The sequence below is a fragment of the Onychomys torridus genome, chromosome 1 (assembly GCF_903995425.1).
Source record: "Onychomys torridus chromosome 1, mOncTor1.1, whole genome shotgun sequence".
NCBI lineage: Eukaryota > Metazoa > Chordata > Mammalia > Rodentia > Cricetidae > Onychomys > Onychomys torridus.
In genome coordinates, this window is record NC_050443.1 from 178309707 (window position 1) to 178322152 (window position 12446).

General features: G+C 48.6%; 1 protein-coding gene across 2 annotated transcripts in view; it reads right to left on the reverse strand.

Annotated features, from left to right (window-relative positions):
• Hspa12a (heat shock protein family A (Hsp70) member 12A) overlaps positions 1-12446 on the reverse strand; it is a 154098-nt gene that overhangs the window by 12865 nt on the left and 128787 nt on the right. For both annotated transcript variants that reach the window (XM_036173893.1, XM_036173898.1), the window contains one exon: positions 2311-2482. In XM_036173893.1, the coding sequence (XP_036029786.1) occupies positions 2311-2482 (172 nt within the window). The remainder of the gene's footprint in view (positions 1-2310; positions 2483-12446) is intronic.

A 12446-nucleotide genomic window follows, 5' to 3' on the forward strand; every position in this document is an offset into this window, starting at 1 on the left:
CCTAGCATGCAAGGACGTTGACTCCCAGGCACAGCACAAGCCAACCAAGAAGCAAACTATGTCTTAGACCTTGTAGCAGGAACCAGGTTTGCTAAAACAATTTAGATGGCCACAGATGGGATTCATAAAAAAAAAATCTGAGTGAAGGTGATAAAACATCTTTCCGGTTCTCAGAGAATTATCACAGTTTTTCAGGTAGATTAAGCCCAAGATTGGAGAAAGTATCTTTTATGGATCCCATTAAAACCCATCAGGAGTAACATAATGTTCCCTGCAAACCCTGCCTAGTGAAGGCTGAATGTCTGCCAGCTCCCTTCCTCCGCAGGAGCCTCTGTCTACCAACCTGTGATCACAAAGGATCCACGGAGCATGTCAGATGTCCTGAAAAGTGCTCCTCTGGGGTCCTACACCACCCCACCCTGGGGAGAGCCTGTCCAACTGCAATGTGAGGCTGACACCCAGACCCCTGCCTTGCTGCTCCTCAAAGGCATGTTGGCCACCAATGAGGGCTCCAAACACCAAAGGAAAGGCCCCCGTGAGTATACACAGACAGCAACAGAATCCACAAGCCACAGGACAGACATGACGGTGCAGCAATGAGGAGACAGGGCAGATTAAAGGCAAGGGAACCCCAAAACCAAACCCTGAGGAAGGATCTCATTTGAAATCACCAGGCACCTCCTGAAAACTGGGGGCTGTTCTTATACCATACGTAAAAGCTGTGCTGAAATCAACAGACCCCTCCACCCCGATATGAATCTCTGTTTACAAACAGAGGATTAGCTTGTAAAGACACGAGCTTCACCATCCTTCCAATAAGACAATGGAGAAAGATGTGCCTTTGTGTTATTTGAAATGACAAAGCACCTGAGTTCCTTAGAGGAAAGGCTGGCCTTGGCACCCCTTGGCAAGGCCAGGATGGCCATTAATGAGGATAAGGACTAATCCAGCCCTTGGGCCTAAAGGAAAGTCTCTGCCTCTGTCCTGGTAAATCAGATCTAAGGTGTTAACGCATAGCCCCTAGCAAGCGGAGCCAGCAGCTCAGGGACAAGCATAGTTCTTGCCACCTCCTGGTAGCCACTAACAACTAACTCAAGGGATTAAAAGGAACAGGGTGTCCCCTAGGATGGAGCTGTCCTCACGAAGACGACTGAGGAGGGTCCTGAGGAAAGCTACAGCAGGGTTGGAAAATGTGTCTTCTCAGGGTGAGCCTGGGCTCAGGGTCTTGGCAAGGGATGACCCAGGCTTCCGAGTGTGGGCACTATGGGAAACGGATCCTGTTAGGTCCCAAACCTAGGACAAAAGGCTGAGGTGCCTATTTAACATATTGAAGAGGACCTGGCCACCAGGTTCTCCCAGCATCCCTCAGTGTCAGTCTGTTACAGGGCCTCATGGCTGGCATTCCCCTCTCCCTACCCTAAACTTCTCCAGCCCAAGGGGGGGCTGACCTTCTCTATATAATCCAGCCATCTTGATTGCCTGCCCCTTTCGTGTACCTTTGGGCCTCACTAATGTTCTGGCTGCTGCACCTGGTTGCCCTCTCTTTTCTCCCTCTTCCCTCCCCCTCTCCCCACATGGCACAGCTCTGTCTGGTCAGGTCCAGACTCTGGACTCTCTCCAGATGTCCCTTTTATCTACAAGAAGCCTTCTCCTCCACCAAGCCTAGAAGTAGTCACGTTGCTTTCAATGTATCCTTTCCTTTTTTTTTTAATTCAGAAGCTTAGGTCAAGCAATCCTCACTAATGTTCTTCCTAACTTCCTCCTGGGCCTGGGGGAATTATTCAAGGGGAAAGCTCCTTATAAAATACCTAGGCTGGGTCAGGCTGAGCAAGGGCTCCTTTTCCACAGCTCAGGGTGCATCTCCTGGGTCAGCACAAATCAGCCACTTTCTCAGCTAAGGTACCTAATGAGCTCCACACACCCAGAGCAGCTAAGTGAATAAGATAGCAATAAGTCAACGATCTTAATGGAGGAATAAATAGCAGGCAAATTGGATTAGACTGACTCATTTAAAGACGAGAAAGTCTCAGATCCTAGTAAAATGCAGGGCTAAGAATGGCTCTCAGGACACCTTTGGATTCTGAGAGAGATGCCCCCAAAGGGTGACAAGCCAAGGTAACCAATGCTTAGCTTATGGGGGAGTCCTCTTAGGGTCAGGAGGAGCACCAAACAAAGGGGGCTTAAGACCCAGCTTCCCCAGGGAACATCCTGACCCTTACAGCCTGAGGGGCCTTTAGCATCATCCAAACTAAGTGACACCCAGGGGATTGGAGGGGAGAGCAGAGGGAGGGAGAGAGAGAGCAGAGGTACCCTGTGTAAACCCCGCTCCTACTGTGTCACTGGTGCTGTACCCATTGACCACCGCCTTGCTGCTGAGCTCAATCATCTGGTGAAGGCGCAGCTTCCGACAGTAGATGGAGGCAGCCTCAGGCTCCAAGGCAATGATGAGCTGTTCCGAGTTCTCAGGGGAGGCCAGGCCCGCCTGGAAGACAGAGAGATGGAAACTAGAACCTGGGATTCCCTGGGCAGGCCTGCTCAGAGGACACCACACCTTGCAACCTGGTTGACACACTCAAGGAAGGAGCTGAGCAATAAGCTTAGCTTGTTCAGGAGGGACATTCTCTCCACAGTCCTCTGCAGAATTTCATACTGGGGGCGACTAGACAATGAGCTTTTAACTGTCTCTGAGTATGCAAAGGACTCCTGGGAAATTCAGGGCACTCTGGCTATAGCACCTCTGGCTTGTTCAGATCAGAACTGAAAAGTGCCATAGAAAGGCAAGGGGACTATGGCGGGTGGGTAGTGATGAGGTTAATATGCAAGCAGTTGGGGGACAGAGTTGCAAAGGCTCCAACACTTTGAAAAGCATCAGAGAGAGAAGACAAGTGGACCCCTTCCCTGTGATGGTGACTCACACACCTTCTCACAGGCTGTGCAGATTCTGATCATGGTGACCCACAGCTAGGCAAACACTTGGAGGGTTCATGCCACTTGCCTACTGGATGTAACATGAGCAGTGGCTCCTGGAGGAAGCCTGCTGTGGATATCACTCTATGTAAATAAAATTCTGATTGGCCAGTGGCCAGGCAGGAAGTATAGGTAGGACAAGAGAGAAGAGAATTCTGGGAATAGGAAGGCTGAAGGGACAGACACTGCCAGCCGTCGCCATGACATGCGACATGTAAAGACACCGGTAAGCCACAAGCCACATGGCAAAGTATAGATTAATAGAAATGGGTTAATTTAAGATAGAAGAAGTAGATAACAAGAAGCCTGCCACGGCCATACAGTTTGCAAGCAATAGACATTTCTGTGTGTTTACTTGGTTGGTTCTGAGCGTCTATGGGCCTGGAGGGTGAGAGAGATTTGTCCTGACTGGGCCAGGCAGGAAAGCTCTAGCAGCAGAAGCCTCCAAGGAGTCTGTTATTTCCTAGAGTGAGGATGGGAGTCAGCTGACAGTTTTAACTAATGCCTTTATTCTTTCAACTATATAATACCTTTTTTTAAAGATGGAGTTTCATGGATCCCAGGCTGACCCCAACCTTGCTATGAAGTCAAGAATGACCATGACTATCTAATCTTCCTGTATCTAGTTCATGAGTGCTGCTCTGGGATTATTACAAGTGTGTGTCACCATATCTGTTTTATGTGATACTAGTGATTGAAGCCAGAACTTCACACGTGTGAGACAAACACTCTACCAACTGAGTACACCCCAGCTTCTACATATTCCTAATTCCCAGGTTCCCATCTGCAACTCCATCTGCTAATATCTGGGATCTTCCTTGGCTGGCAAGAGGCAGAAGTGCTTTTGTTCCATGACATGTGTGTGACCTATCCCAGTCACCTCCCCTCCAGGCTCTGGAGGCCCCAAAGCCACCCTTCTGTGCATGTGCAGAGAAATGAGCATTGGCCTGTAACCAGGTCCTTGAGTACTCCCAGAGATCTGGGCCAGAGCAGGAGTTCTTCCTATAGATGCCACATGATGCAATTTCTTGGCTGTGAGCAGCACAAATCATTCCTGTCACCATGGTGCTGCTTTTCTGCTGTTTCCAAGGAAACCTGAGGATCTGTCTCCAAGCCATACCCACTTGGAGAAAGTTCCCCCACTCCCACCTCCACTCTACACCAGAGGTTTAGCAGACAGAAAGTCTCCTAATGCCACATAGTCACAGGAGGAGCAGCTAGGAGCCAAGCGCAGAGGGGCTTAGGGGGTTCTATCAGTAAGCAAGGAGGAGAGGAGGCTCAGGTTAGAATGCAGGAAACCCAAGGGACCCTCAGGGCCTTTCTATTGCTGTGATAAAATATCATGACTGTCAGAGTTACAGGGTAGCTATTGCTATGATGAAACACCATAACCAAAGCAAGTTGGGGAGGAAAAGGTTAAATTGGCTTACACTTCCACATCAAAATTCATCATCAAAAGAAGTCAGGACAGGAACTCAAGCAGGGCAAGAACCTGGAGGCAGGAGCTGATGCAGAGGCCATGGAGGGGTGCTGCTAGCGGCTTGCTCTCCATGACTTGCTCAACATGCTTTCTTATGGAACCCAGGACCACTAGCCCAGGGGTGGCACCACCCACAATGTACTGGGCCCTCCCCCATCAATTAATAATTAAGATTACTAAAAAAACAAACAAACAAAAAAACACCCCACAGGTTTGCCTACTGAGGTATTTTCTCAATTGAGACTCCCTCTTCTCCAGTGACTCTAGCTTGTGACAAGCTGACATAAAATTAGCCACCGCGATGACCAAGGCAGCTTATATTAGAAAGAGTTTATTTTGGCTTGTGGTTCCAGAGCATTAGAGTCCATGATGGGAGAGCAAAGGCATGGTGGAAGCAGAGGGCTTACATCTTGGACCACAGACATGAAACAGAGAGGGCACATTAGGAATGACTGTAGGCTTTTTAACTTCAAAGGCCACCCATAGTAACATACTTCTTCCATCAAGGTCACACCTCCTAAACCTACCAAAACAGTGACACAACTGGGGACCAAGTGTTCAAATGCTCAAGACTATGAGGGACTTTAACACTGAAACCATCATGGACAGGAAGACTCCAAGGCCCCAGCAGAAAGTGATCAAGTTTGTCTAGGAGGCTAGTTTGTCTAGGAGAGGAAGTACCCCATGGAGCATGGGGCTTGCAGAGCTAAACAGTAGTCTTGTTCACAGGTATCCAACATCAGCACAGATGAGGATTTGAGTCCCTCAGACCAGGCTCCTTAAATCCTATCAACTCTCCAGCCTGGAGTGCCCTAACATTACAGGGGAGAGGCCCGGGCCCAACCTTTTGACAAAACTCCATCCTCCATTGGTTTTAGGTGCCATCTCTTCACCTGCTGGGTGGGACAGTATCAGATAACACATTGCCCACAGTTCTCCATGGCAATCATACCCCAGATAAATGTTACTAATAACATCTGAAAGAGCTGCTACCCACCAGGCAGGCGAAGTTTAGGCTCATTCTGTATTCACCATGTGCCTCTCTAGTAACAGAACCACTTCAGGAGGACTGGCTTCCAAATCCACACCTATGTTCCACACCAGTCACAGGCTACCTCTTCCCTACAGCCTAATACCCCCAGCTATGGCCAACTACACAGGCAGCAATAGTGCTCATTATTCTGGTCCATGGGGCAAATAGGCTGGGTTACCTTTGGATGACCAATAGGCCACTGACCTAGGCGTGAAGGATCTTCCACTGCTCTCTGTCAAGCAATTACAAGTACCCTTGCCCCAGCTACTCTCCCCAGGTCAGACCATATATCCTCAGCACACAGACAGATGAAAGTTAGAGATACCCAGTGAAATAGGATTGGGTCAGACACATGATGTGCATGCCATAGGGATGGTGAATTCACTGAAACTGAGTCCTGGGGTCCCCAGAAGCAGAAATCCAAAGCAAGGCAGAGCAGAATGCCCCAGCTAAAGCACAGTTTGTGTGCTAAACAATTCTTTTCTGGATCTCTAGCACCAAGGACTTCCTGGGAGAACAGATGCCCAGAGCCAGCTTCCCCAGCAAGGGGTGAGAGGTCAGGAAACAATGTGTGGACTTCCTGGGACTCTGGAATTCACAGCTTCTGGGATAGGACCATGGTGGAGCCCAGGAACAAGAGTCAGGCAAAGACCTTTTAGACTTTAAAGTCACAAAACTATTCCCATGTGCCTCTGGGATGTCAACCTGCCAGTTGGAATTTCCATCAGCCAGAATCCCAATAGGTGTGGACCATGGCCAGGAGGTACAGGGATGGGAAGGGAGAAATATCTGTACACAAGGCCTCATTTGTCCACTGACTATGATCCTGACATCCTAAGCAGGACCTCTGACTCAGATGGAAAATCTTCTGTGTGTATGTGTGGTATATGCATGTTTATGCATGCATAGGTACATCCATGTGTACATGTGTGTGTACCTTGTATGCAATACACAGAGGTGAGAGGTTAATACCAGTGCCTTCCTCTACTGTTCTCCACCTCTTCTTCTTTGAGACAGGCTCTCTCAATAAACCTGGAGCTCATCACTGATCTAGGCTGGCTGGCCAGGGAGCTCCAGGGACCCTACCTGCCTCCCCCTAGTACTGGGACTTATATAGGCATATGCTGCCATTGTGAAGGCCTAGACTTGACTTTATAGGCTCCATCTTTGGGAAAGGGCCACCATCTCAGATCACCTGCTGTACTCAGTTTCAGGAAGGACCTCAGGAATGTGCCATGACAACTTGAATGGATACAGAGCAGTATGCTCCCACAGACATCCTGTCTGGGTGCAGTTTATGGACCTTGAGGATATCTAGACAATCCTTCTGAGCAGTCCAGATAATCCTGTTCAGCGGGTTGTGGTTCCCTGCCAAAAGTCTAACCCAATGGTTTCAAATGTGGTTTTGTGCCTAAGGTCTAGACCAATAGTTTCAAAATATCACCTTGTCCCATACCCCTTCTGCCCAATCCCAAATTGCCAGTTCCCGGCTTGTGGTTTTTCCCTATAAAAACTCTCTATACCTGGGTTCATGGCCACTATCACATTTCCTTCCATCTGCCATGTGGTGGCTCAGGTTGAACCTGAATAAAAGGACCCTTATGTGCTTGTATCGGAAACTGGCTCTTTGGTGGTCTCTGGGAGTTTCATGAAATGGGTACACCACCATGCCTGGCTTTTACAAGGGTTCTGGGGATCCAAACTTATGACCTCATGCTTATACAACATGCACCTTACCTACTAGCTAAATCCTCAGCCCCAGGAAATCTTTATATGGAAAATCCAGTCAAGAGCATGAGTCCTGACTGAGATGATACAAGGGGAGTGTACATGGGTTAGTGTGTGGCTGAGTATTGGTAGGATGGTCCTCTCCTCTGGGAAGGGGGCCTGAGCAGACTGCTGTACAGTTAAGAGCACTGGCTGCTCTTGCAGGGGACCAGAACTTGGTTCCCAGCACCCACAGCAGCTCTCAACCACCTGTCACTGCAGCCCCAGGGGATCATGGGTCCTGTTCTGGTACCCATGGGCACACACACACACACACACACACACAAATTAAAAATAGTCTGTTTTGTTTTTTTTTTTTAATCAGACATAGGTCAGGTGTGGTGGTGTATACCTTTCATTCTAGCACTAGGGAGGGAGAGGCAAGAAGATCTCTGAATTTGAAGCCAGGAAGTTCTAGGATATCCAGCGCTACATAACAGAGAGACTTTGCCTCGAAAAAACAACAAAAATAAAGAGACATACCCAGGCTGCCCCAAACAGCAGAGGCCATGTCCATATTGATGGGCTGGCTTTGATCCCACAGCAATGCCTGTGACCTATTTCCATAGGGACCTCCACTATAATGTGAAAAGATTCAGAGGTAGGACAGAGGTGAAGGTGTGGACCCCACTCCAGAAAGGAGGAAGCAACAGTGACAGAGTCGTCTGGGTGGTATCATCAGGTAAGCGACTGGTGATTGAATGAGGACTGTCCCCTGTAGACTCACAAGTTTGAAAACTTAGTCCCTGTTTGGCGATACTGTTTGAGAAAGTTGTGGAGCCTTTGGAAGGTGGAACCTTGGTGGAGGAACGGGGTCACCCGAGGCAGGTTCTGAATGTTCCAGAGCTTCACCCTTCGTCCGGTTTGCTCTTGCTGACTGTGTTTGGAGTTGAGGATGTGCTATCTCAGCTTCCTGGTCCTGAACCCACGCCTGTACCTGCTTCCATGTCTCCCCACCATGATGGCTCTTATCCCTCCAGATCAGTGAACTAAAGTGAACTTCCTTCTAGAAGTTGGTTGTGGTATTTTATCAAAGCAACAGAAAAGTAACTAATACAGTAACCATACCCCATTTATTTGTTGCAGCCCCTGTTACATTGTCCAAGAGACCAAGGAGCCTTGTTGCCACCAGTAAACTCCTGCGAAGCCATGATGAAGAGCTACAGGGCGTGACTGGTCAAAGGCGTGGAGAAGTCAGCTGACTCTGTACAAAGACTTCTATCTTCTCAGAAGGATCTGAGAATCACTCACAGACCTCCAAGAACAGGAGGAAATAGAAAAGAACTGCCTAGACCTTCAAGATCCCAGAGAGCTTCATCTGGGGCAGAAGACCCTGTGCGTGGACACTTAGAACCACTCTCATCCCAGCTCCTTGGCCAGGAAGCCCACAGGAGACCAGGGAATCCATCTGCCTGGGATGGGACCAGGGTTGGCTGCCTGTGGAGCTGGACTTCGGAGTCACTATTCTGGTGTACGCTCTTCTCTACTGGTGAGGCAGGCAAACACAGGGGACAGCTTAGCAACCTGGGACTTCACTCATTTTGGACTGTGCGTGTGTGTGCGCGCGCGCACACACACACACACACACACACACACACACACACACACACACTTCTTCTAATAATGCACTTGGCAGCCTAGATCTCTCTCTCATCTGCACATAATATGCACACACACCCTTCTCTGAACAGTTCACCTAGCAACCTGTTAGCAACCAAGGACCCCAGACTGCACTGAGCTACACACATACTGCTCTCTTAGCAATAAAATAAGTTTTTCCTCTTCCTAAAGACCATCAAACTTAGATACAATACAAATGTTTATGTCTGGGTATAGAGAGCAGGAAGGCCAAGATGGCCTGAACTGGTTTGGGGTATATGTACAATAAGGCTAACTACGCCCTCAAAGTGAACATTTAGAGACAATCCTCTACCATCTTATACCTATGTGTAATTGGGTGTGAATATGACTTAAAAAACCAAATGCATTATGTGAAAGGGGCATGCATTGTAGACATACCATTATAAAACTTAATCTGTCAATAGAGAATCACACAAACTACCTCCCTAGGAACCAAACGTGTCTTACCATTAGACCCCCATAAAAGGGAGCTCCTGGTAATAACCTGGGGCCCTGTGACTCTTCATTCACACATGTGACTGTCAATCTTAACAGAATATTCCTTTCTAAATGCTTTGAGTAAAGCATTCTTAGTACTTTGCAACTCCATATATACCTTTCTTTCTTGAATGAGATGCCAAGAACTTGGAAAACAGTACAGCCCCTGACCACCAGTAACTCTGGCACTGCTGCCAAGCATTCCAGTCTGTCTCCAGCTATTTTGAGTTGGTACAGACACATCCAGCCTCCGTGGCAAGGCACTGCACCCCCTAAGGGCAACAGTGAGGTCTTCTTGCTCTGTAGCAGGTATCAGTTGCTCAGGAGGCAGCTGCTGAAGGAGTGATTCAACCTCTCCTCCAGCCAGCCTTCTTCTGCACTCTCCTGGCCCTGGTCTCTGCAGAGCTGAACATGAGCATTCTGTAGGAGGGACCTGGGTGTCCTACAAATAGAAAAGTGTGCAAGCCTGCAGCACACTACCACATTTACTCCTCTGGGATCTAAAGCTACCTAATAGATTCTTGAATGGTAGCACCTTCCTGGAATCGTGAGATCCATGCAGGAGGTAGAGGTAACAAAGTTGCTCTCCAAGGAGCCCACAGAACTGACTCTTTAGCCCGACAACTCAGCTCCTTGGTCTTCACAATCTGCCAGGAAAATCTGCCAAGAAACTGTATCCACAGATGAGAAAATGGCCAGGCCAGCAATGTGTTCTACCATCCTGTCAGTGAATTCCAGCTGCCCCAGCTGGGCGTCCTGCACAGTTTCTCCTGATAGGATTATTTTTCACTGCAGCCTGTTCAGGCAGGGAGGCAGTTACAAGCTGTACTTCCGTGTTAAATGAGGCCACCATACATGGGAGCATCATTAATTTAAAAGGCATCACTCACCAGAGTTACACATTTTATGCAAAACACCTCTAAAAACTGGACAACTTCCTGTCTCTGATCCCCTGAGATTCAGTAGCTCGTTTGCACTCTCTCTCTCTCTCTCTCTCTCTCTCTCTCTCTCTCTCTCTCTCTCTCTGTGTGTGTGTGTGTGTGTGTGTGTGTGTGTGTGTGTGTGTGTGTCTGTCTGTCTGTCTGTCTGTCTGTCTCTGTCTCTTCCAGGTCTTTCCTGAAGGGCTCAGCTGTCCTTCCTGCTACCATCTTACCACTGTCTGCTCTTCAAGGATCTGTAGCTGTCCTGAGTGTGTAAATCCTAACAGATTGAGATTTGTCACATTCTTTCACCCAGAACTGAGGCTGGACAGGCCTAGGGAGGGTCTCCAGATGAAGCAGATCTGTGTGCAAAGCTTTGCAACCCTTATGGGCACTGACTCAGCACACACTCTGGACCTGGTCCAGCCTGGAGGATGCTACGCTGAGACCATTGCAGCTCTGCTCTCTCCCGACTTCCTTCCTTCCCTCTGGCAGGTGTACCATAAACGTGTACTCAGAAAGCCTTTTGAAAGCCTAAAGGGGGGCCTCCATGCCTCCAACCCAAGCAGAATGGCATGCCTAGTTGTCTTACCATTCTGGTGGTACACTAGTTGTGCTTTATTCTGAAGCCACTCTTGGGGGATTGTTGGCAGGCAGCTACCACCATGTAGGAGGAAGCAAATACATACCTGATGCAAGGACCTTTCGTGGAGATGGGTATGCTGAGAGCATCCTTAGAAGTCATTGGGCTAACAACTTGGGTTTTGCTCATGTGCTATATTAACCAGGGCCCTCCAGGGAAACAACACAAGCTGGATACTGAGACACACAGCAAGAGACTTCTTATAGGGATTTGGCTCACGATTACAAAACCTGACAAACCCCAAGATCTCCAGCTGGAGACCCAGGAGATGTAGCTGAGCAGCTCCTGTCCAAAGAGCACAGGCTCAAGATCCCAAAAGAGCTGATGTTTCTGTCTGAATCCAAAGGGAAGAAAAGAAATAGAAAAAGCCCCAGCTCCAGGGCAGGTGGGTGGGATTTCTTCCCTGTCTGGGAAGGTCAGATCTTTGGCCTCTTGAGCCTTCAGTCCACTAGAGGAGGCCCATCCATGTTACATGAGTATCCGCTTTACTCTGGACAGTTAAATGACAGCATTCAAAACACCCTCACAGGAACGCCAAGAATATTGTTTAGCCAAACATCTGGGCAAACTCTGGCCTAGTCAAGCTGACCAACAAAACTTTACCTTTACAAAATTGGATCTTTCTCATGCCGTATTAAAATGGCAGCGGGGTACAGCCCAGGGCTGCTCTCCCATTCTTCCTGGAACTCTTCCTTAATACACTGTAGAGCAACCATGCTTCCTGTGCATCTTCTAACTTCCAAACTATGAGCCACTGGGCCCCTGACTCAGCTGGGTTGTTGCATCCAGTGTCTTCCAAAGCCTGCCACACAGAGGCCCTGATGTAAAGGCCTCATGAAGAAAGAGTAAAGGAACAGAGACTAGCTGAATGAGGTAGCCATCTTTAAACCCACCTGGTCATGGGAGCTGAATGTGAACATCAAAGCAGAACTACAAAGGGTCAAAGAATAAGCGCAAAAACACTACTGAAGGAAGGTTGCCCTGCCCTGGAAGGCAGTCCCTATGTCCGGCATGCCTCCGAGCAAACCATGCAACGTCTGTCCCAATCTTCCTGACTCAGCCTTCCAAGTACTGAGATTACAGGGATGAGTCACCATGCAGAATTGTAGGGTCATTTTTATTCCACCAAAGCCAAGAATATTGTGCCTGTGCCCTCCACTATCTGATTTTCTTCTCGGACTCCACAGGGTGCAGCCCCATCCCTTGTCCTTAGGGAGAGCCAGTCCAGGGCTGCACAGCCTAGCGACCTGACCAGCCACCACACTTCCTTCTTTTTCCAGTCTAAAAATAAGAGCTGACCCTTTTACAGGTCACACATTTATTGCTGAAGTCTTCCTGTAGGCTGAGGAATGTGAGCTGAGGCCATGAATCTTGCCATGAATATCCTTGTTCAGCTCAGGGCACAGTGCAATGTGTGCAAATGACCATGTCCTGATGGCCCATCTCTGGACACTCCCTGAAGGCTGAGGCTGTGATGCCCAGGGCTTCTGTGAAGAAGAGCTAAGACGCATCTACCCT